This window comes from Rhea pennata, chromosome 3 (genome assembly GCF_028389875.1).
Source record: "Rhea pennata isolate bPtePen1 chromosome 3, bPtePen1.pri, whole genome shotgun sequence".
NCBI lineage: Eukaryota > Metazoa > Chordata > Aves > Rheiformes > Rheidae > Rhea > Rhea pennata.
Window position 1 is genome coordinate 50,603,050 of NC_084665.1, and position 26,924 is coordinate 50,629,973.

General features: G+C 40.1%; 1 protein-coding gene across 2 annotated transcripts in view; it reads left to right on the top strand.

Moving 5' to 3' along the window:
- Positions 1-26,924, top strand: part of RPS6KA2 (ribosomal protein S6 kinase A2) — a 315,502-nt gene that overhangs the window by 132,493 nt on the left and 156,085 nt on the right. Inside the window, exon 1 of one of the 2 annotated variants that reach the window (XM_062573695.1) lies at positions 4,472-4,670. The exons of the other annotated variant lie outside the window; for it this stretch is intronic. Coding sequence (XP_062429679.1) covers positions 4,572-4,670 — 99 coding nt within the window. The 5' untranslated portion in view covers positions 4,472-4,571. Of the gene's footprint in view, positions 1-4,471; positions 4,671-26,924 lie in introns of those variants that run through there. 2 annotated transcript variants of the gene reach the window in all.

Genomic DNA, 26,924 nt, shown 5'->3' on the forward strand with positions numbered 1-26,924 from the left:
ATCATTGGTTTTTAAAGAAACATCAGTAAGAAAAATAAGCATCTTAGTTGCTCACTGAGGAAACAAAAGCCATATGGAAATTTGCCCAGCATTCAAGATCAGGAAATGGTAATCATTCGAAGTGTCATGTACCATCTAATCACCTTAGGGAAGGTACTGTTCTTCAATCTCTTCATTAGTTTTTCTTGGAAACACCTGCCCTTGCTCCTGTTTTTGTTTAATTAGAGTGTAAATGGTAATGTTTAATTTACTTTTTTTTGTGATATTGTCTCCTGTGCCTCTGTTGTGGTATTCTCATTCTCCATTTCTCCATGTGCCATGTTCTGCTAATCTTATTTGTTCTGTGTGGTATCTGTTTCTTGCGTATGATGCTTCATTGCTTCTCTCTGGAGTTTCGTATTTTTCTGTTGAGGAAAGATAGGTAAAACTGATTGCATTTGCAAAGAAGATACTATCAAGTCTTATGTTTTTACTTTCACAGTGATCTCTAAGTTTGCTCAAGTAGCAGAGTTGTTCTGGTTTTACTCAGATTGTTGATTCACATACAAAAGGTCTCCTTTGTCATGGACTCTGACATGCTGCGTAATAGAGTAACATAGAATTGCTCTCTAATTTCATCATCCAACCACGGTTTGTGGTTGATATCTTGGACTTGTGTGTTCTTTCATATAAATAATTAGCTCAAGTTATTGTGTTTCTTTTGGAAATTGATGATTCATCTGGCATCCGCCACGGGCATCCTCCTCATTCTGCTTCAGTGCAAGTTGCTTTTTTGCCCTGTGTAGGTTTCAGACGTCGGCATCCTTTAGTCCCTGCTTCCGAGCTGTTGCTAATCTTGGTATTGTCTAGCTATACACGTACGGAAAGGGTGTTTAGCTTTCATATGCAGTCTCCATTTGACTTTTAAAAGCTAGAACTTAAGCTTTGTAATAAATAATTTTGAGTGGTTTCTGTTGATGAATTTGTCTTGAATCCTGGTTGCTGGGGAGAGTGTGTGTGCACAGGTAGCCCATTTGCAGTTGATTTAAACTTAGTTTTGCTATTCACTTCATTGGGAGCAGGAGCAGCCATGAACTCTTATTTATTTATTTATTTTGTGTTACAGCAATTATAGTTCCAGTTTTTAAAAATGTAAATCAAAATGCAGAGTATAAATATTACTGGCTGGTGCAAATGCGTCATATTCCCACCCCCCAACTCTGTTGTTTATTCTGGTCTTAAACAGAGACATTTGGTGGATTTCTTTTTCCATTAAGCTCCTTGGCAGTTAAAATTGCTCTGAGGGGAGCTGATAAATAATTTACCCCCATGAATTTCCAAGTGCAATGAATTTTTCACTTTGTAGGTTGGTCTGAAGGTTGCAGGTTTATAAATACAACAATGAATGTTCCAATTTAGTTTATTTTTTGGCTTGCACCTTTTTATTAGAGTGATTGGGAAACCTGGATATTGTCTTACTAGCAGAAGGTTAATGTTTTTGAGATTTCTTCTCATTTGTTTTTCTGAAGCAGTTAAATTCTGTATCTTGGGAGCATACCATATGAATGCAACTTTAATAGAATTTGATTTTCAGTATCTATCCCTATGCTTAGTTTTCCATGTTCATATCTTTAAATTCTATATTTTATTCTTTTTAATGTAAACTTCTGCAATTCAGTTGGTTGGTTGTGCTGTTCCAGTTGGAAGATACAATCCCCAATATCTCTATGTGATAGTTGTTTGTCCTTCTCTGCTTAATCCCTAATCACCTGGTTGAAAGGGGAGTGAGTATGCCAGCAGATCATGCTTATTTCCATGCCTATGCCTGAGTCCTGGCAGGGATGTAAGATGAGACTTACCGCCTTGCCTCAGTGTGCTGGTCATGCTACAGTCTAACCTCTAGCATCAAAGGCCAGCTTTTACTCTGATGTTCGCAATACATCATAACTGAAAGAATATGTATTTATCCTTTTGTGCAGCTGGTAAGGAACAAAATTCTGAATGTAGTAAGTGTACCTGATACTTATGTAATAAGTCCTATCCTGTGTGATCTTTTTGGAAGTTTATTGCAAATCACATATATTTAATGATGGCTGCATGCACTTGTATGTTCAAGTACTGGCTGTAAAGTGGAACATAAAGGCTGTGATAAATCTGTTAATGTAAGTAGTGATGGTCTCTCATACACTGCTCATTATTAGAGAGCAGCTTAATACCATGTGTCTTCAAAGCTGGAAAATGATCTTCTCCTCTGCCTAAAAAAAAAAGAGGTCAGTAGATCCTAGGTAGGACTTCTTTGAATGTGGTGGAAGGGTTCAGAGAGCTACCATGATTTTGACTGGTTACTATTTAAAGGTAAAATGACTTACAAACTTAAGAATGTGTGTGTGGCTCACAAAAGCCTACGTCAGCCTGAAACTCATGTTACGATACCTTTTTTCTGGGCAGAGGAGAGGGCATAGAAAAAAGTAACAGTAATGCGAACTGTATGCAGAGCAGGAGAGGATGGGGAGCAGGAGGAGTGAGGATCAGAGAATTAGGTGTGTGCCTGAGGCCTTGGCTCTGCTTAGGATTTTATTGGTGCAGATATGTCAGCCAGAGGAATGAGGAGAAATGATCCCTGACTAGATAAGCTGTATCAGTAAAAATTTTTGGCATTGACAGTTTTACCTATAAAACGACATTTTACCTATCTATTATTTTGGTTTGCTTACAAAGGTGGTTTTGGTATATCTAGATAGAGCTTGCTTTTTTTCTGAGGTAGTTTTCTCTATCCAAAGAGCCTTTGCCAGTACTGTGTGCCAATACCTCTGTAGGGCTGGAGGACTCCTAGGCTGGCTGTGGTTTACACTGGGGCTGCACCTTGACAGCACCAAAGGAAGATCAAACTTTTTTGGAAAAGAAGTAGAGAAGTGGTCAGGAGGAGGCACTGGTCAGAGAAGGGGATAAAGCAGAGAATTTCCACTCTGCTGCCTGCACTGTGCTATGCAAAGGGTGGGAGAGACAGTAACAGTCAACAGTTGGAGCCTGTAGAAGATGATAGAGCATGATGCTGAAGGTACCTGCTGGAATCCTTCAGTCTGGCCTCCTTCATAACAAAACCATAAATGCCAAGATATTCTTTTACTTGTTTTTGTTTTCTTGCTCTTCCAGGTATAGACTGTGGTGAGGTTTAGATAAAAGAGAGAGAGAAAACCTGTAAATAAAGCAGGTAGTGACAGCTGTGACCAGCCAGTATAGTTCACAGCACAGTCCAGACATGCAGTTAAAGCAAAATCTGTCTGTCTGTCTCTCTGTCTGTCTGTCTGTCTCTCTCTCTTTTTTTTTAAAGCAGATTGACTGATGTGGTATTGTCATTTAATCTCTGAGAGTCTTCTCAGGCTGCAGAAGTGTCAGCTCTCTCTGAGCTTGTTCAACTGAGTCATTAATAAGTCATCAGAGTTGTTCATTTTCCATATGAGGATATGAGAGAAAGGCATGTCTGGATGCTCCTTGGTAGTCAGAAAGGAAAGGCTGCCAAGGACAAGGAGCCTGAGCTGTGCATGGCAGACAGAGAGCTCTCAAGTCTCTGGATTGCATTGAGATTCATTAGCTTTTGAAGAAAAGCTGAAAATGTGTTTATGTTGGGAGGGGAGAAGGGGAGCTGTAAGTCTGCACGCTTCCAATATAGTGAGCTGCTCAAAATTATAGCCTGTTAAATAGATGTACATATTTAACCTCTTAGAAGGGCTATAGCTCCCTGCTGCAGCACAACAAGAATGGTAATACTTACATTTAGGTTGTGCTTTCTATTTTCAGAGCTATGCCAGCATTAGGTATTTTGATGTAAAGCTGGTGGGTAATATATGAATAGGATGTTAAGCTTTTTGATTTAAAGGTGGGAGAAAATGTTATTTTACATTTAAAAACCAAAAATCAAAAAACAAGTCCCAAGAAGAAAGAGATTCAGACACTTTTGTTCTGACAGTGGGTTCATGGCGTCTTTCAGCCTTCTCCCAGGAGGGGCTCTTGTACGGGAGCTCATTTCTTCTCAAATCTGACCACCGTAGCCCTCAGTAATTATAGCAATGCTGAAATTCCAAGCTAAAAACAGAAGTGCAGCATGTGCCTATTCCCCATGTGATTCACGAGCCAGGAAATTGAAAAAGCCTGACTGAGAGGAAAGGAGTGCAAAGCAATAGACACATCTAATATTCGTCTCAAACCTGCTATGCCTGGGACTTAGGAGCTGTCATCTGCTGGAGCTTATTATGTATGCAGTTAGAGCAGAGCCTGATTGGATGTAGTAGGACCTAAGGCGAGGGAGAGAGGGAGTGGAGAGGGAGTTCGGCTTGCAGCACTGAAATGTAAACAGTGGAAAGCAAGAGAGAGTATAAAGCCTTTATGCTCCGAGCAGCACGCAGCACGCTGCGAGCTCTTGGGGCTCTTGCAACGTACTTTTCGCACATCCAGCTGCGCTGGCCTTGATGAACAGAAACAGACCCTTCGGAGGATCTCCTGCCTGTGGATATAAATAGGGGGCAACTGGGATGCGCTAGCTTTCTCCAGCACTGCAGCTCCTTCGTGCTCTGCACTGTAGCTCGGACGGGGCAATGGAAATGAACATGAAGAAGTTCACAGTGCGTCGGTTCTTCTCAGTGTATCTCCGCAAGAAGTCTCGGTCGAAGAGCTCGAGCCTAAGTAGATTTGAGGTAAAATTTGCAGTAACTTTGTTATAGGTAGCAAATATCATTATGTACTGGTAACAGAGATACAGGAGAATGCTTGCTGGCATGATAAATAAAGGTGATCTTTCCCCAGAGGTGGTGGTGTTCACACCTGATGTTCTTTGTTTCAGTGTAATTCAGTGCCTTTTCTTGGTAGTATTCAAGGTATTGCATAATATATTTAGTGTGTTGCTAAGGTTCCTTTTGTCAGCCTAGAATGGGAAGAGGAAACCTGGTTCAGGACCTCATGAAGTTGTAGGAAATAATTGCAGATTTACTTAAATTAGCACAAATGGCACTGTAATTTGTAATAGCCTCCTATTTTAGTCTTCTTTCCCTGCCCCCATATCATTCTTTCTCAATTTCCAATTAAATAATTAATTTGCCAGTGCCTCATATATACTGTATGTAAAATAGAGATTTCCTTGCTTATTTATCTGTAGGTTCTCATGCTTAGGCAGATTTTTGCAATCATCTTCAGCCTATGCATCCTGGTATTTTTTCTTTTTATGATGAGGAGAAGTTGTTCTATGGGGAGAAGGGGGAAAATAATGTCAAATTAAACCTGAAAGGATTTAGCAGGAGAAGGAAATTAAAAGCGTTTCAAGTAAGAGGTATTAGCAGATAGGGATGTGTGAATGGGCTAGAACCAGGATTTCTGCCTCCCTTCCTTGAACCATTGTTCTGCGGCCCTATATTTGGAGCTGTGAATAGTCAGCAGGAAGTGAGATCAATTGAGTAAATGTCAGTTATATTTATGTTGTTCACTTTATCATTGCAGATGATCTGCAACCTCTGCATTAAAATAAAGATATATGGAGCCTGATACTCCTCTGGCTAACATTTATTTTATGCTGGTGTACTTCAATTGACCTCCGAGGAGTTACTCTGATTTGCACCGGTATTCCCTGGAGGAGGATTAGTCTCATACTGTGTGAATACATTTAAAAAAAATTTATTCCCTTGGTGTCCTATTTAAAGTACCAGGTAATTGTTTGAACGTAAAGTTCTTCATGTGTCATTGCTTAAACAGGACATGCAGAAAAGCAGAGGTTTTTTGCTGTTTTTTTTTCCTTTCTTTTCTTTTAGCTCTTTGAAATCATTTTTTGGAAAAATGACTATGCAGCGTACCTAATTTTACTTCACCCATCAAATAGTCATGTCACACATTTAAAACAAACTAACAAATGAAAGTTGACATCAGTTATTAAGGCTCCCTCCTTCCACCAGCCCTGCCCCTCCAGGGTTAAGGCAGGGGAATCCCTTCCTCTCCCAGTTGTGAACCCCAAATTGTAAAAGCTAGGCTGAAATAGATGTTCTTGCCCACACTATAAATTTACCAAGCTCATGCTCATTCAGAGCCACCACAAAGTAGATCTGGAGTTGCTGATTAACATGGAGTTGTTCTGTCACAGAAAAAAAGTGTCTTCATGGGCTGTCAGTGTCAGGGCACAACATTAGGAGGGGAGGGGATTTTTGAGACAGCGAAGCTCCGCCAGACCTTCTAACTATTCATTTGACAGTATTATAGCATGGGAGAAACAGATTCTACCACACTAATTACTGAACTTACTGGATAGTGTAATGTGAATGACTAGTACAACGACTCAGCATTTAGACCAGACCAGACCAGACCCTCCTTCATTTAAAAACAAAGTCATCTTTACAATCCTTCTGATCATCATTATCACATTAGATTTACTAGATTTTTTGCCACTGAATATTTGTAATTTTTTCTTACATGAGTTGCCTTGTAAGGAGATTTTTAAATTTTAAATAATTTCCTTCAAGAAGCAACTTGATAGGTATCCTATAGCACATCTAAGTTCTGAGTATTACATCCACTTCCCTCTTCTCTCCCTTTACTTGGCAATAATAACCCACTTTATGCAAAGTGACTCAGTATTACAATGCAACAGGGAATAGGGGTTGTTCCAACCAGAAAGAAAAAATGATTCATAAAATCTGTTCTGCTATTTAAGTGTGAAAAATCATCTGAGATGTTCCTGCTTAGAGGGAAAAACCAAACATGAACATTGAGCCCCCTGTGTGATTTCCATCCCTGAGTACTGCTGTGTATAAGTTTGTAATTGCAGGCTAATGTGCATTTGTCAGCCAAACAGAAAGTGTAGAGAAGCCTGTTGGTAGTGGGACAGTTAGAAATCAGAATGTTCTTCATCCTAGTAGGCAGATATTTTAAAATAGGCAGTAAAAATGCACAGGTTATTGCATCATGCAATGAGTAAAAGGGAAGAAGTTTGCAGAAAACGCATGTGGCATTGCTTTTCTTAGTGTGTACTAGCTCATATACCTGACAGAAATTGTGTGTTGCTGGCTGTCATTTGAAATTTGGAAGAGGAGAGTTGTTTATAGGTCGTGTGGGTATTTGTTAGGGGATTCTTCGTGGGGGAGGAGTGGCTTTAAGATAGATACTTTTGATTCAAGCATTTGATATCTTTAAAATACCACCATTACAGTAGGCTAAAAATCATACAATATTTGTTATTAGTGTCATATAATTGATTACTTTTATGGTATTCTTCTGTGCTTTAAATCTAGTTGCAGTGAGTTTCCTAACTTCCAGAGCAGGGATACAGATGCAGAAAATGACTTAGCAAATCACAGCTTATAACTTGACCTTTACTTAATAGTTTCATACGCCAATACCACTGCTATATTTGAGACGAGATCATTGCCTTATGTAGATGGCTATATTTCACACTATAGTCCTGCTAAGGGAGGCAGAGCACACTGTGGTGACTAAGATATAAGAATTTTGCGTTATCTTTTGTAAAATGTATGCCCTTATTATTATTCTGGGAAAACTTGGCTGAAAGTGGAACTTATTTGGCTGCACTTTCAGTTTTCAGTTTATATTATTTTTCAGTATGACCTGCATTGCCCTTCATTTATAGAGTATCTAGTGATGTAATTTTATTAAATGTGGAGAGCCAAGTTCTGCCCTTCTGCATGCACATGCAGTTCTTACTGAAGTCAGCTGAAAATCTAGTGAAGTCAATGGAAACTGCATGTGTGCATCTGAGAGCAGGGCTTTGTTTATGGTTCTTGCTGAGTGTTGATGAACATGAACATAAAACCATCAGGAGAAAATACACAGAGTGTGGATCTGCTAAAGACCTTGAGCCTCAGTGGAATGCATCTTACAGCAGTGAGGAATATCCTTTGATTTATAAATTAAAAGTTAAATAAGCCATTTCAATAAGCTGGAAAAGACGTAAGCATGCAATGAATTTGATTATACGTATTCTAGTGGCGCAGAAGCCTTCCTTGTTTTTTGAGAAAATGTCCAATTAAAACATTGCTATATATTCTTCAGGGAGATGTTGTCAACTTTTGCAGTCTCGATATAGTTTGAATTCTGGATTTTTTCTTATTGATAATGGTCAATCCAAATTCTGTTTTCTATCTATGTATAGGGCCTAGAGTCTACCAGAGCTTTTGCAAATTTACTCAAATTTAGTTTGGGGCCTGCTGTCCCTAGGTGTAGTCAGCTGAGAGAGGCAAGACCTGCTGTGGGTGATTGAAGTGTGGGTCCTCCTTGGGTTACCAAACTGGCATATAGGAAATAGAAGCAAGCCTGCAGAAGGACTAATATTTCATATCATATTAATATGATACTTTATTACAAGAGATTTTGAGTTTACTTTTGGCTTAAATTTTACTTTGCTGCAGGTTTCAGTAGAACAGCTTAAGAGAGTGGTTAGTAAATGCTGGAATCTGGCTAAGCTATTTCTCTGATGCAGTATGCTGGAATGATGATGCTTCACTTGCAAACACTTATGAACTCCTCTTTTTGTCCAGCAAAACTGATTTTATCAGTAGTGTGTCCTTTATTCTTCTATTTTTCTTTCTGTTTATAGATGATTGTCTTTTAGAGGAAAATATTCTTGCTGTTAAAGGTTAGGCAGAATGAGGTAGGTTAAAGGACAGAGAGATAGGGACTGGCAGTCCGAATCAGCTCTGCAATGTGCAAGTCTTGAACTAGCTTTAGCTTTGTTTTCGTGGTCATGATTTTTCTGATGGTTTTCTTGTTATAGCAGAAGTTACCAACACTATTGTAAGTCTGACTTTCCCCAGCTGCAGGAAAACTGTGAGGAAATGCTACAGGTCTTGTAACCTTGAATTTCTTGGTGAGGAGAGGCAGAGCAGGGGAGGGAGAGCAATCGGAGAACGGAGTCCATTTGACAGGTCACCTGACAAGCAGCCATGAAATCTAGCTTCCAGACTCATTTTTACAACTTGCTCTGTCATTATGGATGGGTCAGACCTCTGTGCCTTGCATTCCCCATTTGTAAAATGAAGATGACGATGATTATTCAAGTTCTTTGATTAAAATTTTACAGGTTTACTTTGTTTTTGGTGGCAACAGCACTTAATCATGCACATGTTCCTAGTAAGTGACTGCCTAACTCCCCAAATAGGCAGTATCTTATGCCCCAGGCCTACTATTTGCTCCTTCCCACAAGCTTCAAACTAATTGCTGAGCTACAGAAAAGGCAAATGGAGCAAGTAAATGCAGGGATCATTTGCTCACAGAAAAATCAGAGAAAAATAACACAAGGAGAGATCTAAAACACTCATCTCAACCCTGTCTCCTGCCCAGACAGGCAGCATCAGCTATCTCAAAATTTCGCCAAAGTTTTTGTCTAACCTCTTCCTAAGGACCTCCAAATATTTCATCACTTCCCTATGGAGATATATTTTGCAGCATTATCTTCAGCGTTTGAAAGCTTTTCTTGTGTCTGATCCACATCTGTGTTACAGGAATTGAAGGCTACCTTCTTGTTCTTTCTGTCATAATAGTGAAAAACAGATCATTTCCTTTTCTTTGCGGCCACATTTTTTAAGCTTTTAAAAGCTTTCAGATCTCCTTTCTCAATTCTTGCTTGTAGGGTGGGGAAAAATACTTGTCCTCCTTTCTGAAAGTTAAGGTCTTCCAAGATCATCACCCTGTGCCAGTCAAAGCTGTGTTCTTAGGGAGACGTTCTTCCTTTCCTTCTGCATACTGATGGTCCCTTATAAAAATCAGTCTTATTTCAAAGGGCTCTTATCTTATCAAAAACTATTTCAGACTTTTATTTTGTGCTCCATTTCTATCATACAAATGTTTGCATGATGCCTTAATTTGATGATATTTGCCACCCAGACCAGAGCTGGCTAACCCTGGCCCTGGGCTCTGATATTAGATCAATTCTGACATATGTCATGTGTTTATACACAGGCTGATCACAAAAGTAGGATTGGGCACAGGGCAGGGGCCTTTTCTCATCACACAGCAGAAAATGTCTTCATTTGGTTGTGGGATGGGAGATGAACCTGATGAACTAGTGGGCAGTTGAGCCCACGGGTGGTAGTAGAAACTTGTTGTTAGGCCAGTGGAAAATGTATGATTTTACTCTAGGTTTGAACTTACAAAGTTATGGCCTATCTGGCTCAAAAAGTCTGTTATCAGAAGGCTGAGCTCTCTTGTCCCTATTTTTCTTATTGATGGCACTCAAATCATTCATTTTACTACCAGTCTCTTAGGAGAGGATTTCTTTGGTTTGAGCTTTTTTTGTGTTCTCACAAGTAAGTGAAAATATTTTTTTAAATAAAACAAAAATGAAAACAAAAAAACTAATTTTTTCCTTTTTTTTATTTTTATTTTTTACCAATTACTCCATTATAAATATTTTTCATCTAAATATTTACTAGTCATTCTTTTTCTTCACTTAACAAGACTCAGAGGCCCAGTTTTGCATGGTTCTGTAGGGGACTTTGCTGTTAAGGAAGGCTCAAAGAACTGCAGGGAAGGCAGCAGTTAGTTCTTCACTCAGGACTCTCCCTCTGTCTCTATGTATGTATGTACATATGTGTGTGTGTGTGTGTATAAATATATATTTACATATGTTTGTGTGTGTGTATGTTGCCATCAGCTCTTACAGGGTGCAGTTTTGCTTCCTGAAGAACAAAGTCTCAGGAAATGGAAAAGAATGACTAGACCCACTGAGTCGCTCTTCTTGAGGATAACTTCCTGGCTTTGGATACATAAGGAAGCAAGCAATACATCAGTTCAGGGTCTTTGCGGTTCAGCCATCATTCACACACAGGGCAAATGGCTTTGCGTGCAGGTTCCTCAGTGAGCGTGAGCATGGTGGGGGTGGCCACAACGTGGCTTTGGAAGACCTTGAAGGGAGCAACCAGCCTTTATCTGTTACAGCTCTCTCGCTGTGTTGCAATGTGCAGCTCTGCGTGGTAGTTGAGTGCTTGTAATCCCAGAGTGGAAGTAATCTGAATCTCTGCCATTGCTATATGGTCTTTTTTATATACGGTGCTATTTATACATTTCAGATTTTGGAATGTTTCACTGCAGGCAGTACTACAGTTTGTTTAGCTTAAGAAAGCCCTCACTGTGTGTGGGTAGTCATTTAATGTAGGGGCAGACTTGGATGCGGGGAGCCCCCCAGCCCTGGCCATGCCTGTGGCATGGCCTGCATGGGCAGAGGGCCCTCCATGGGCTGCAGGCACCACGGCTCTTGCCTGTGCTGGCTCTCTCTGTTTGCTGCAACTCTAGGCAGGGCAAGGAGGGGAGATATGTGTTGCTAGCATGTTTTCAGATGATAAATAATCACAATAATTGGCTACATGCCAGCTATTTTATGAAGCCTAAATAGATGAGCAAAGCAGCCTTCCAGCAGGAGAGGAAAAAGGCTGAAGGTCTGCTTGGCAGCACTTCCTGCTAGTAAGGTGAGGTGAACAGAAAGGCAAGCAGGAATTGATATGTGAACTTGTAGGGAAACAGCTCTGCTGTGTTCTCAATAGGTAAGCAGGTTATAATGGTAGGAGCTTCGTAATTAAGCTGCAACAGTCCAAAAGAAAAGGGAATATGTGTTTATATGAAGTAACTAAATATACCTTATTTGTCATGAAATTCTGTGAATATTGCTTAGCTACTTTGAATTAAAGGGTGTTGTGTTTCTTTACTGCGGGGCCGAATTGGAGCCTATGCATAATTGTCTCAGGACAGTAATTGGCCCTGTTATAGGGGCTTGATATGAATAAATTGAAGGCATTATAAGAGGAAGGAAAATGAATGTGTGATTTTACCTATAAAATTCACTTTTACCTGTTGTTACACAGTAGAGGCTACCCAGTCCTGCTTGTTGTCAGAAGCACCCACCTTTCAGACAGGCATCTGGTACCCTCTTGTGATGTGCAGTAGAACCATGTCAGCTGAGTGCTGCAAGATGGGACATCTCTATCTGAGCACGGGTAATTGGAACATCTGTTCCTGTTATATGCTGTGAATAAAACGTATTGGTGAGCTGTGAGTGACAGTGAGCAGGAAAAGAAGTGGTCTTTTTTCCTGAGTATTTTTCTTTTCCCTGAAGTGTCATGTACACATATGTGATATGTTTTATGCATATACATACATTCAGTGCCTGGAATTTTATGTTGTGCATTTTCAAAATTCTGCAGAACTCAAGAGAGATAAGATTGCTATGATTAGAACTGGTAGAAATTTTTAAAAGACCGTATAGAAATTTAGTCTATAGAAATTTAGTTTAAAAATACAAAATTTAATAGAGGGTACTGTTTCTATTAAAAGTAATAAAACAATACGTAAAGTGAAGAATGACACTTATGCTGCAGAGGAGCATTAGAGGTTGCTTTTGAAAACCATGAAGCTACTCTGCAGAATTTCATGCATCTTTTCTATTGCTGTTAACAAGACAAAGCCATAGAGACCATACTCAAAGCATTGCTGTGCCTCTGGACTTTTTTTCCCCCCTCTCTCTCCATTTTTAGTTTAAAATAATAAGAAATTAGCTTTCTTTTGGGGAGAGAAGGAATCCAGTAATGGCTTCTAGATGCCAAATACAGTGAATGAACTAGGTGGCAGTGAGAGCAGTTGAAAAGCGTTCAGTAATATTCAAACCTATTGGTTTGAAAGGTTGGGGTGTTCCATGTATTTTGGGATGGAGTCCTTTTGAGGAGGGTAAGGCTCTGGAGAAGTAGACACCTGGGAGCAGAAGGTGATCGTCTTCAGTGTACACTTGGCGTTCATCAACCCTGCTTCTTCCCTGCGCCCAGGACTTCGAGCACGCGCTCTGCCAGGGCTGCGCTGGCTCTTTGCCTAGAGGCCCAGTGCACTGCTGAATTTGTATGGAGCTGGCGAGCGCTGATAGAAACGTGAACGAAACCTCCACAAAATACAATTTTACAAGCAAGTTTTCTCACAAGGAAAATGTTCTAGTGGAAGTTTCTGTTATTTTGCTACTGAGTAGCAAAGAAAACCCTGCAGCAGTTAAACTTTGTCTTTTCCAGCTTCCATGCTGAAGGCAGCTAGTGGGCAGGTTTTGTGACTCTGGTGGATATGTTTAACTTCTGGATCAGCATTTCTCCATGCCAGTCTTTCTTGTATGAGAAAATCTAAATCTGTGATGGGAAAATGCCTGGGACAGCAAGTGGATGTTGTAAATGTATCGATTTTAAAATCATCTGTCTAAATTCCTTAAACCCCGTTGTAGCTGCCAGCCTGCACATTTTTTGCTTTTCTCTGCATGTTTATATATTACAATTCTTGCTAAAATGTAATTTGAAAGCACAGCTTTGTATTAGGTTATTTCCGTGACACAGTTCAAGACCGTTTCACATCAGTGAATTTGAATTTTTGATTACTAAGTGTGTGCAGCTGTTAAGTAGGGTTACTTAAGAAGTATCTTAGTAACATTTCATTATGTTGAAAAGACTTGAAGCTTTTTTCTGGCAAGTAAAATCACCAACTTTTCTTCCAAAATGAACTCCTTAGCCATTCATTAAATCAATACTATTGAGATCCCTAAACTGAGATGTTTTCAAAATGCGACTGATACTCATGTAAATGCAATACAAAGGAATTTTAAATGCTCACATTTTACAGCTGATTTCAAATGCTTTGTGCAGCCTTAATTTGAAAGAATATATAATTCTCAGAGGAAGAGGATGCATCTGTCCTTGTTCTCCAGATTCTCATACCCTGCATAGTTACCTTCCCCCGGGTATGTGGTGACCAGTGAAATGGACCCAAAAGGAGGAAAAGCAAGTGTGGTAGTTAATCTTAGTCAGCCCTTACTTCAGTACTCAGTCAAATTTTCTTCAATTTCTCCTTCCAGTGGAGGACCCAGTGTTCAGACTTGCTTAAAAAGTGGTTTATATGAGCCCACACAGAAAAAATGCTGTGTTGTTTAAATGCAGGAAAGCCTTCAGCTCCTTTCAGTATTGGCAGCGTGGCAGAGTTGTCTGTGTTCATGACACCGGCAGTCTGAGGCAGTAACACTGCTTCCTCATCCTTTTTGAGCCTCTTTCATTCATGGAGAAGGTTGAGCAATTTTAAAGCAGAAAATATGTAACGCAAAAGTTTGGTCAGACTAAGCTTGGAGCGCATGTGTGTGAGGGGATGACTTTGCTTCCTCCTTCAAAAACTTGGGAAGTACATTAGCTTTAGTTAGCCTTAGCTCCTGAATGTAATAAGGATGAGCACTTTTCAGGTATTAGCTCACGTCGGAAAATAAGACAGTTGTATGAGTACCATATTAACTGCAGACTGATACAAGCAAAAACAAAAACAAAAACCCACCACAGTGTTACCAGAGCTGGAGAGGAACCGTGCTTTCCCAGGATTTGTAATTGGGAAATGTTTTTTTCCTGTGGTTTCAGTTTCTTTTACATTTGCTGAATTGAAGTATCCTTTCAGAAAACATCCTCCAGGTTGAACTTGCAGGGTTTTTTTCCCACGTTTTTGTGGAAGCTGTGAAAAAAATAATGCCACGTCATCAAAAGAATGTATTCAGAGACAATACTGGAATGAATCATGAGCAGCAGAACTTACTACTCTTGCCCTGGCAATGTAGATAGAGTTTGCTCATCTGCTTCCCACTGTTCAAACAGTACAAGCATGGCAGCATCTGGATGCTCTCTTTTCCCATTCTGTGGCTGTTAATGCTAAGAGATGCTGTAGCATCTCTTCCTGTACAGCAGTGAAATCTAGTCTGTATTTACCTTTGTCTGGATGGCCATGTGCTTAAACAACCGTCTTTTGGCATCTTTTGCTTGATAGTATGGAATGAATTTCTAAAAGCATTCTCAACACCAAGTGTTTCATAATTTAGCAAAAATTTTCTTTCCCCTAGATGGGAAATCCTATATGGGATCTCAGATGGTGCACAGTTAACAGTTTTGAGGAGTGTCACTTTCAAAGCATAAGCTACCTATAGTGGTTATCAGCCTAAAGGTACTCATTTTATCATTTTATTCTGGTTAGCTTCTTGAAAATATTCTTTCAAAAATTTAGTTCACATGCCAGTTTACTTTCAAAAATTGGTATTCTCCTATTAAAGAGGTTACATGTAATCATACTGTTTTCTTAGGAAAAGATGATCATGTGAATGATGCCACTACCTCTTCTTCCTCTGTGTGGTTTTTAAAAGCCATTTCTTCTTCTGTAAAAGGCTTCTAAAGGAAGCCATAAAATTCATTTGAGTAATATTTTTATTTAAAGAAATGATACAACAGGCAGACATTTGTGATGTTATGGAAGGAGAAGTTCCTGGAAATCTTTCTTTTCATGGAAGCTTTTGCCTAGAGTTGTCAGGAAAGCTGTATGTTGTGGATTTAGTATTTCCATCTTTTTTATAATATATGTCAAATGAGCAGATTAAAAATGTAATCTTTTCTAAAGCAGACAATCTGGGTCATTTTAAAAATAGATCTTTTTGTAGAGTCTCATTTATGAAAAATAGGTCATTCCTTTGCTTCCCCTCTTGACCACTCATTCTTTTATTGATCTATTTGCTTAGTTTTTTCTCTGTCCCTCCTTCCTGTGCTCATCCATTCCTTCCTGTTGTTTTTGACATGCACAACCAAGACAGTGGCTATTATAACCCATCCTTGGGGAACTGTGGGCTTACAGAACACTTGGCATACTGTATACGTGACAACCTAGAGGAAGTTTGCCTTTTTCCTCATGCTTTTTAAATCCTTTTGCTAGTGTGACATTTGTGGAACTGAGACAGAAATAAGAATAGAGTTCTAACCATGGAGAACCAGATAGTCTGCAAGCACTCCTGTGTCCTCCTGGTGACCAGAGAGCTGTCACTGTCTGATATTTTGTACCAGCTCTTCAGCGAGGCAGATGAGCTCCCCATTTTCCAGTTGCTGAGGCGAAAAAATCAAGTTGTTCTCCCCTCCTGGGATATAATTCTTTACTCTCATTTTGAGGCTTTTTTACTCTCTGATAAATAAAGATTGAGGATTTGAAATGTGCTATGCGCTGGTGGGTAGAATCCCACAACCGGACTGCTGAAATGCCGAACTACGTGTGCGTGGAGACCCTGCCTTTGAGCCTTGGCTCTTGGCTCCTGTTGCCTCCTGAAACTCTTACTTTGCCTTCTCAGCTGTTGCCCTTGTAAGGTAACAGTTCTGGTTTTTCCTTCTGCCTCTCCCTCTGTTCATCTGATTCAGCTTTTTTAATTTACTCTGTAGACTCAGACAATGGGAATCACATGTTTTTGCTTTTCTTGTATGTCTCTGTTTTGGTACTTTCCACAGTCAATTTACTGAGGTAATTCAAGAGTCATCAGTTAAAACAAAGCTTTGTTTTAGGAAGCATTGATTCAGAGGAGGCAGCTCAGAGGCTGGACAAATGCAAGTTCCAAAGCAATCCCAGATACAGCGCTTAATGCGTATCTCAGAAGTGTCCCTCTCGTATACCTAATCCTGACCTGTTTCTCTTCAAATAGCCCTACAGTCTGACTTTCCACAGTTCATATGTCTTCTGGTTGTTTCCTTCAGAGACAGCAGGAGCAAAAACGCCTAGAAAGTCCCCCCGAACCACAGGCTCCCAAATGTATTGTTGAGCATTTCATACCTATGACTCAACTCAGTTTCCATCTGAGCGTGAACCTCTGTCTGGAATTTTAGCTCTATACGGTGCCATTTTCACAGCACTGTACTCTGTATCTAAAGCATGATTGCTATGACATCTACAGTATCTTGGAAAATAGTGCAATAAAGCACCCCATGTTTCCGTTTTGCTTTGCATGCCCACTTTACCTCCTGTTTTGCTGTGTGTATTCTCACTCTCAGGGTTTTATTTTGAAGGACCAGAGCAAAACCTCAAAGTGAAGATTAGCTGCCAAGTTTGGTCTATTGTCATTTCAGATGCATGAAGTCACACAAAGCCCGATGGCTTTGCATGGTTTCTGCTCAGTCATTATCTTTCTCAGTTTACTGAGAAGTGTAAACTTGTGTAGCTGTTCTCGGGAATTTTATGACAAATTTCAAGCTAGCCTGCATTAATTAGATATTTATGATACAGAACTGTTCCATTCAAAGCACCTCACCTCGGTAGTTCAGGGCTACTTCTCTTAAATTTACAATGCTATAAAGCTTAAATCTTTCACAGTGCAAACCTGTGCAATTCAAAGCAAGAGGAAAAGCAAATCCAAACTGCCCTTTTTTTAAGGAATTCTAGTCAGATCTGAATCAGAAGAAAACTTGTGTTGCTTTTGTTGTGACGCTTAACACAGATTGGCCTTTTTGTTGTTGGGGTTGTCGATGCAGCAATATTCCTTTTTCTCTGCCAAAATTCTAAGTGTAATAAAATGCATTAACAGCCTACCCTAGGTAAATACCCTTTGGCTTCTGTGTATCTGCTGGTTGTGGCCTCAAGTTGCCAAATAAATGTCTCAAATAGATGTCACCTTCTGGCTTTGGACTCTGTTTAAGCATGTCCTAAATTCTTACCAATTTCAGGGCTAGCACAAAGCTGGTATCCTCAAAATGTGACATTTTAAGGGGACCCATCCCCAGGCCAAACCTGTGAACCTGGCAGTCTAAATTTGGTTGAGCTGGATATTAAGTTGTATGAGGGTAATACATTTATAACTGAAATCAGAACATTCTACACATATGGCCTCTAAAATTATATTGGGAACGTTAAATCAGGAATCTTTCCTTTTTCTCAGGGTAATTCTAACTGCTTTCTAAGTGGGTCTTAAATAATAAGTGCTTCGTTCTTTCCTGTTAAATTGAAAAATCTTCAAGGCAGAAGAGAAAGGAGCAGTAGGATTACAGGTGGCAGGCTCTTTGTATATGTTCAACAGGTTATTTGTGGAATGTTTTTATTTTTCTGTATGCATTAAATACAACCCAAACAAGTGAATTTTGAGCTGCTGAAATTCCTGACCAATGGAGAATGAGATATTCTGTTATCCAAAGTGAGACCAGTTTCATTTTATACAAACTGAAATGTCAGGTGGTTTTTATATTATCTCTCATTTACTTTTGTGAAACAGTGATCTGTGTACTGTGTATCTGTAGTACAGTTATCTGAAGGTGATTGTCAGTGTATAAATAAAGGAAATTAAAGAAAACCTGAATTGTTGGTTTGGAATCATCTTTAGCCTTGTTTCCTAAAGAAATGAGGCTTTATATAATTTTCTTATAGTCCTTTCCCTCTTATTACCCAGGTGCTTTGAAACCATTGCCAAATTCAACAGACCAAGGCAGAAGAATAGTATTCTCAAAGACATCGTGTTTATATGGTACGAGTCACAAAAATAAGAGGCAAAGAGACCTTAGTAGTACCAACAAATGCAGAAATGGGATCAACAAGAGTGGAAGTGTGTACTCTATCTGCTAAAGAAGCCACATGGAGGGGGAGATGGCAGGAAAGAGAGGGAGAACTTGGAAAGAAACTGGGATTTATCATTGCACTGTTTATGTAACTCTCTGCTTCCATACTTCAACCCCAGGAAGCAAGCTGGGATTTTTTGTGAGGAATGTCTTTGAATTTGCTGCAGAAACAAGTGGATCGGTCTATTTATCTATATAAATATTTGGGCTTTGAAATACTGTAGTCTCCTACGATGACAATATTTATCATAATTTCATCAATGTTTTGACCATAATATGAAATAAGGTAGTTACACTGTTGTAGCAATTCCTACTTCTAATCTAATGACTGGGACACAAGAAGTAGCTAATAGCAGTCAAGGCATTGACTCTGCTGTTATGAATAATTAATTTATCTGGATATGAGTGGATATTTAGACTGGCTAGTAAGAGGGGCTTTAGAGTGTGCAATGAGTAGGCCTCAGGCAGGAATCTTTGGAGTAGAACAACATTGTATTTTCTTCATGCTATCCTTGAAATAATGCATTATAGTAATTGCTACAAACTTGGATGGGACTCTGTTTATACACAATCAAATTACTTAAGTACTTTGATGTCTCTTATTTACATGCTGAATGGTCAAGTAAGACAATACAGATAACAGATTTCCTGGTAGTTGCAGGGTATGTAAGTTGTACAGTAAGATATCTACATGCTCATACTGCAGGGCTGCTGAATTTCTTAGTCAACCCCTGACGATATACTTGTATCCCACAGCCTGGAATTAAACTGACCTGTTCTCTGTATTTCTCTATGTTTGTCCTTATGCTTTGCCTCTGAATTACAAGCAAGACACACAAGAAAGACAGGGAGTTATGTGGGCATATATAACAGATGTTCTATACACACCAGCGTATCATACACATATTTTTGCCAGTCATTCTGACGTTCACAATGAAGGGAACATAAGCCGATAATTCGTGATATTTTTAGTCCTTGTTTGGGGCGGTTTCTCTGGGGATGCAGATTAAGCGCACATAAGGAATATGTTGTAATTACAATCATATTTTTTATGTGTGTAGTGTTTATATGAATTATATGTAACAGTGTGAATACATAAAATACTGCAATTTTCTCATGGAAAATGCTTCTAAGAGGATTAGAGGTTGATTTTCCGATGCCATATGCAACCTCTCATTGATTCAGGGTAGAAGCTGTTTAATTCCGCTGGACACCAAACAGATTAGTAGCTCATTTTTTTGCTGTTGACATTCCTTTTATCTGAAAATTACTGCAAAGTTCACATTTATTTTTATACTTGGAAGTCCCTCTAGAAATGTTGCTGTATCATTTATTTTTAAAATTGTTCCTCTCTTTCAGTATCTGCACTCCTCTCAGAGTGATTTTCAGGGGGGTGAGCATACATTTTCTGAATTTATTTCTTCCTTTCTGTTCTCATGATGATGGAGCCAGTTTTCTAGGTTAGGATCATCTCCAGTCCCCCCAGGTGCTGGCAGTTCCCTTCTGGTCTTCTAGAGGTTCTTTCTGCCCCTGAAAAGTGGGCATGAAATCATCTTTTTGCCAGTTGCTTCAGATGTATCTTCTGTTCTGCTGTACCTTGTGTGAAGAAAGCCCAGCTGAAACCCATCCTGTACACTAAGCCACTTCCCTCCCTGTGTTTGAATATTTTATAAACACCCATTCTTGTCATGAACTGAAGCAAACAAACCCCAAAAGAAAATGTCATGCTGGGGGGGCTTTCCTCAAATTCATGTGATCCTTCTGCTGCGATCATTTCCGCTCTGTAGTCTTTCCCTTTCTTCTCCTTTCTGGTGTTGTAGTAGGCAAAAGCTGTAAGCCCCTTTTGGTCATGGAATGTCTGCTGTTCACTGAGAGTAGAAAGTGGTTCCTATACAAATCCTGAGAGTTGTTATCATCATACAAATATTCTATAGATCCACATTATGCTCCATTCACTAGTAATGCACAAGTTTTCACCCAGCAAAATTAAAGGTGAAGTTGATAATTGCATGCCTTTGTGGAGTTTTTCACATACCATGATGTTTTTCAAAGTCCTCTGGCTTTTGCTTTTATAGTTAGTGGTATCAGAGAAACCTGTGATTTCAACCTAGTGTTCTCCTCTTTGCTTTTTCTGCTGCCAGTGCATTTAGTAGCATAATGTTAAAGACTGTCAGTTATTGATGGTGTATGATAAAACTACATACCAAAACGTTTGCATGATTATAATGGTAAAACTCCAAAACAGAATTCTGGACTTTTCCTTCTGATTCAGCTCATGGATTCCTATGCTCTGCACTGAAGTGTGCCATTTCAGGATGATAAATAGCTCTTATTTAATCTAGGATACTTGCACTATCAAACTTTGCGAGGGTTAGTGTGTGTTGTGTTTCACAACCAAATTATGTCTGTATTTTTGGAAAAACCTATAAGATGAGAAATGCTCTGTATTTATTTGCTGTAAAAGTGCCACTCAGACCAGCCAGACTCTCCCCACAGCGTGGACACCAGTTTGCTCTTCTTTATTGTCCCACTGCCATGGGCCCGTGTGTTTTTATCAGTCCTGATTTCAGTTGTGCTGCAATACCAGCTCTTTCATTGGTCTCACTTGTATGCTCCTGAGAACCAGCCTTATGCTTACTACTCCTTTGCTGAAATGCTGTTTTAAGTGTCTCTGGACTGCTTTGGGGAACTCCCCAGAAGTTTCTAAGTATGCTTTTCTCAGAGCTCCCTTCATGTATGCACGCTGCGTTCACATTTAACAGCTTCTGGTAGCTTGAACAGAGACACACAGATATTATAAAGTCTCTAAAACCAAATTGCTCTTTATCTTATTTATGAAAAAAAAAAAGAATATAGTGAGTGTGTGTGTGTGGAAAAAAGTCTGCATATGTTTCCTTGCTTTTGTTTCTTCCCCTGCTTAGGTGTTATTTGACTTTGATCAGACTCCTCTAAGGGGTTTTACAGACTTGTAATCAGATCTCTGTTTCTGATTAATCCTAGAAAAAAGTTTTATATCTTACCCAGTCATATGCGGCTTCTCATCCCAGTTCCTCTTCTGAAAGGATTTCTGTTCTGACCACATTGCTTCTCTTCCTGACTAGTCACGTTCAACAATACCCCTCACTAGAGGGGTATATAAACAGGAAAACAACTAAATATAGATCACAGAAAGAAAAGGAATAGACTGCAACAGTGTGCATAAAGAGAAGTGCTTAGACAAATGATGTAGGGCCTAGAGGAAATCTGGGGAGAGAAAAAGAGTCATGAGAGTGAACAACAGATACGGGGGCGGGGAGGAGATTTACCTATGGTGTAACTAGTCTATGGGAGTATGGGAGAAAGGAAACAGGCAGAACATCCTTCTTATTCCCTGGAGCAGCCTGTAATAAGGTGGGTTAGCATGACCAGAGAACAGAGGCCAAAATAGACATGAAACTGTGTTTACTTTGTGAGTATCTGCCTTCTTGATCACAACTTGGTCAGCAGAACAGTCCTGGAATACTGCAGCCACCTAACTCTAGACAGCTTATGGGAGGGCAGGGGAAGGTTAGTTAGTCTTCATATAAAAAAGAACATAAAAATTACCTAATGGAATGGCAAACTGAAAAATTCAGTGAGATGCTGTTTCCAACATCCTCCTATCTTGGCTTTTTGCTGTTTTAATTTTATTATCTGATCTGGGGTCAGTCCTTCTGCTAATACAGAACTCTAGAAAACTCTAGTCTGAAGACTGGCTTAGAAGGAGAAAGAGGGGTCTCTTATCTCTCCTTCTCATTGCAGTCCTTAGCCAACTGTTAGGCTTCTTCCGTTCAGTTCTCCTTTCTGCCAGTTCACAAGCAGAGAGGGTGGGCAGTGGCTGTTAAGCATGGTCCTGTATATTTACACGCCAGGACCCAAGCGTATTCCAAATCCCACTTACCACGAATCTTAGCAGGCAGGCACCGTTAGGAGGGCTTCCATAAATTGGGAAAGTGAAGTGCCCCCAAGGTGGGTTATCTGCCTTGCAGCGGTGGGAGCAGGAGGGAATGGATGGTGTGCTGCAGCAGCCTGCAGATTACTGCCTGTTATAAATCATGCTCAGATCTTGGATGAAGGTGGGTTGGCGCACTTATGTCAGACTGAGACCTAGGGCAGTGGTGGGCAGATGCACAATCGATTCTGCTCCCTTTGACATAGGGGTAGTAACCTCCGAGAGAGCAGGAGCAAGTGGTGGGAAGCAATAGCATCTTCACGAACCGTAGCGAAGTCACCAAACCCTGACATTGGGAGCCTCCAATCGCTTCTGGAAGGACGCCCAGGGATTTGTGTTAATTAGGATTGGATTCAAAGCCTTCTGGTTCTTCCTTACAGTGCTTAAGCAGCAACTTTTACAACCGACTGCTAGCTTTCTCTCTCTTCTCCAATATAATCCTAACAGATCTTCTGCACAGGCTAAACTCTTAGTTGTTGATGAGCTCTTTTTGGAATTATGATGATTACATAGGGCTTTTTATATTGCCAAGCAATTTTATGCTGTTTTGCTTTCTCCTCTGCATTTTAAGTCTGCAATTACTCATATTTTCTTTAGAAACATATTTGGAAAAAAAATACAGTGATAGAAAATAGCTGTCCCATGTCCCATTTAATGTTTAGAAACATGGCTCATCCTGTCTTTTATCCTTAAAGTAAAGCATATGTTCATTTGAGGGATTTATTTTTTTCTGTTATATGAGCGAACGTAACAAAATAAATGTTGTTTAAAAAATAAAATCATAATAGAAAAGCCATAAGAGGCATAGTTTTCTGGGACTTCAGTAAACAGAGCAGGTAATGAGAAAGGGTTGCATCTTATATTCTAAAACAGGAAAATAATTTAGCTCTTATTATTGTAATAAGTATTTTCTACTCTAACTTTTACAGAAGAATATTATTTTACAGTTTTTTGCTTGTTTGTTTTTTTTGCAAACTGAATGTATCTATGCGAGTATGGTTGGATTTAGACCACTAGATGGCTAAGTCTATTAGTCATCTGATTCTGCAAAGACTTGTCATCTTTAATGAGACTACATCTTCCTGTAAAGTGATTTACATATGCTGGATTGGAACAGAGAGCATTGTACTGAGACCTGTTTTACTTATGTACCTCAAGCTTCAGTTTTTCAGGAAGTGATCATAAAAAGCTTACTAATTTTGATAATTTTTGAGTTTTTAGTCTTGGAATATTTAAACATCATTAAAATCCATAATTAAATAACTGGTATCATTCAGGAGCAAACATAAATTGGTAAAATAGAGTTCTCTGATAGTGCATTAGCAAATAACTGTTATTCACTGGGTTTCCATCGGAGACTTAAAACTCCATGCATTACTGTAATTGTCCAAGAGAGAAGTCTCCAGAGGTTTTTGACTTACTTCAGATCAAATTCTGAGAAAATCCTCTTTTGCAACTCAATTGAGCAAAGCACTTTGGCACGTGATTCCTTTTAAGCATGTTAATAGTTCCTTTGGAGTCAATAGCACAACATACAATGTACGTGCTTAAGTCATTTACTGGATCCAGCCATTAAATCATTATAGTAATATCTCTTTTGCAGTGAATCATGAAATCCAGCCCACAGTCCTATATACGGGTCAGCGAAGCTCTGCACGTGTTCATTCTCAGTCCAATGGGAGGATTGGAACATTTATAAAGATTATTGTTAATATAACTTGAAATCTAAAACACTGTATTTTGCTTGTAAGTGCTCAAGCTTTTAAATCAAACTTAGAGATTTGCATAGTCTGATATTTCAGAATGAGTTTAATTTTTTTTAATTGGACTGTTCAAAAATACTGCTTAACATTGAGGAATAACTAGTAATTCTGTTTATGTTACAGTAGAAAATTATAGTGAGTAAAAGCGATTGGCGTTATCTGTTCAGTAACGGTAGCACTGCGGAGAGTCTCCACTCTGTACTCTCCTCAGTGCAATAAAATCTAAGGGCATGCAACCAGGTTTTGGGCTGATTTTTGCCCTGCGCCGATTTCAGATGGTCAGAGCGGATACTTTCCTGTTTGAAAAGATTAGACTGATTAGATTACAGTTATAAAAGGCTGTAAATCTTGCCTCTCCTGTCCCTCTTAACACGAAGGTGCCCCTAGCAGAAGACCCAGTGCAGGGAAAGCACCTTTAAATACTTATTTATGCAAGCTGACAATCAGGTGGTTGAGTTTTAACTCTCGTCTTTCTTTCCCCAGCACACACGCACACACACACACACACGACACATTACCTCTTCTTTTCCCAGTTCCGGCTCCGCCGTGAGCGGTCTCGCTGCGTTCCCCGGCTCCGCACTGGTGTGCATCCACAGATTGGTGTGCGTGCTCCCCTAGATCTGCCTCTCCTACCTCGCCCGTACTCCCGACCGCTCGTTTGCCACCCTGCAGCCCAGCAGGTCCCGCAGCCCAACTCCGGGCCTGCGCCGTGACGCCGGGCGTTCCCGCGAGGAGGCTGGGACGTGGGCTGGGGAGCCGGCAGCCCTCCCGCTGCGGCTGCAGGGTGCTCTCCCCTTCAGGCTGTGTTTGAGCCCCTGGAGAAGAGGCACTCTCAGCTGGAAGACATCAGTGGTGGGCAGCCATATTTCTTATCCGCCTTGTGCCTTGGTTCATCGGGCACCCAGCTGTGTTGTCCTAAGAGCTGGCAGAATGGCAGAGGTGGGCAGGCGCCTCTGGAGATGGCCTAGACCAAGCCCTGCTCCAGCCAGGTCGGCTACAGCAGGTCGCTCAGGGCTGCATCCAGTCAAGTTTCGAATGTCGCCAAGTGTGGAGACTGCAGAACTTCTCTGGGCAGCCTCGTCGAGTGTGAGCTGCCCTCACAGTGGAAGAAGGTTTTGGGAGGGGAGACGGGAAGTTGATTGCAAGAAGGTTTCTTTCTAAAACATTTTGTCCTGCCAAACCTGTAAGAGCGATGGGCTTTCAGTTCGACTGAGGAGCTGTAACTGTGACTAGGGTTATTTTGTGTTGGTACCTACCAGCTAAATAAGGATGGCACGTCACTGTGCTAGGTGCTGTGACTGGTGAAACAGAAAATGTCCTGAAGACTTCATTTGCTTGTGGTAGACAAGGTGGGGAGGGGGAGAAGGGGCAGTGAGGGGCTGCAGCAGCAAAGAGAGGAAAATCAGCAAAACTGAAATGGATTGAAGGACTCAGCAATTTTTGCATTACTGTAATTATTTCAGAAGGGAGAAAGGTTTTGAAGAAAATCTGAAAAGAGAGAGAACAGAGAGAAGAGGAGGCAGAGTGAAGTGAAAGGTAGGGAAGCAAGGGTGTCGAGAGGGTCGGGGCAAACAAGCACTCAACACAAGGCTGAGAAAGTCTGGTGGGGACCGTACGGCACTGGATGTCTGGGGAGGAGAAAATGTTTTTACTGCTTCAGCAGCTGCTCCTGCCAGCTGGTTTTGTACTCTGCAAATCCATCCCCGCTGCTCCCCCCGGGGTTTACTATGGGTGAATCACTGCTGGTAACTCCGGCTCTAACTGTGCGACTTGACCTGAGAAATGCTAATATCCTCTGGCGTTTACGGTTTTGGGGTGGAAATCCGGTGAGTGATAGCTAATCCACAGAGCTGCCCTCTCTCTAGTGTAGCTGTGCTAGCAAAGGCCAGCAACAAACCCGCAGCTTGCACCAGCACTATTACATGGGAGCGTGATAAACTATCTCTGAAAGATGAAAACAAAACCAAGAGAAGGACTGTGGCTGGCCTAAGCTGCATACCAGGCAGCATTTCTTTTTTGTGTTCTCCAACAGCAGTGCTAGGCCAGCAAAAGCTTATGGTTGTAGATCAAGCCTAACACACTAGGGAGAAGCCCAGCAAGCTTATTTGTGCCCCATTTTCAATGCCATCTTGCCCATGTTAGACAGCGCTGTTTTGTTGCAAGTCTTGCAGAGCATCGATGGCAATCTGCCAGTTAAGATTTTGTGTAAGTGCTTTACTCAAAGAAGAACCTACCCTTTACAGACATCTACCGCATGGTCACAGGGCTACGGCTGTGATCCAGAAAATATTACTAACGTGAGGTTACCAAGTTGTTATCCTTATGTTTTTTCCAGATCATGTTCTTATCATTCTGTAATACAAAAGTTGTAATGATTCTTAAAATCTCATTTGCACTTTGCTTTTTACATGGTTCATGTACTTTGCATTTCCCTAAGCTTGAACAATGAATCCAAACCAACAGATTTTGCCTTTTTTTCTTCTTTTTTTACAGTAGGCTCCACTGTATTAGTTTTATTGGAACAAATGGACCCAGAGACGTAAGCATTCATTTGTCAAGGTCACCAGCTACTGAGAATACATGGCCCATGTCAGCTTTGCCAAAAACTCTCTGTTAATATCTGTAGAATATATAGAACTATATAGAGAAAAATATTCATGTGATTTTTCAGTAAAAATTATCGGACCAGTGCAAAAAAAAAGAAAATTTATTTAACTTTTCAATAATTATTGCATTTACTAAAATTATTACCATAGCTCTGAACTTTCTTTCAAAAACGGTTCTGTTGAATTTAAAATATATTATAATATTGTTTCATTTGATGATAGG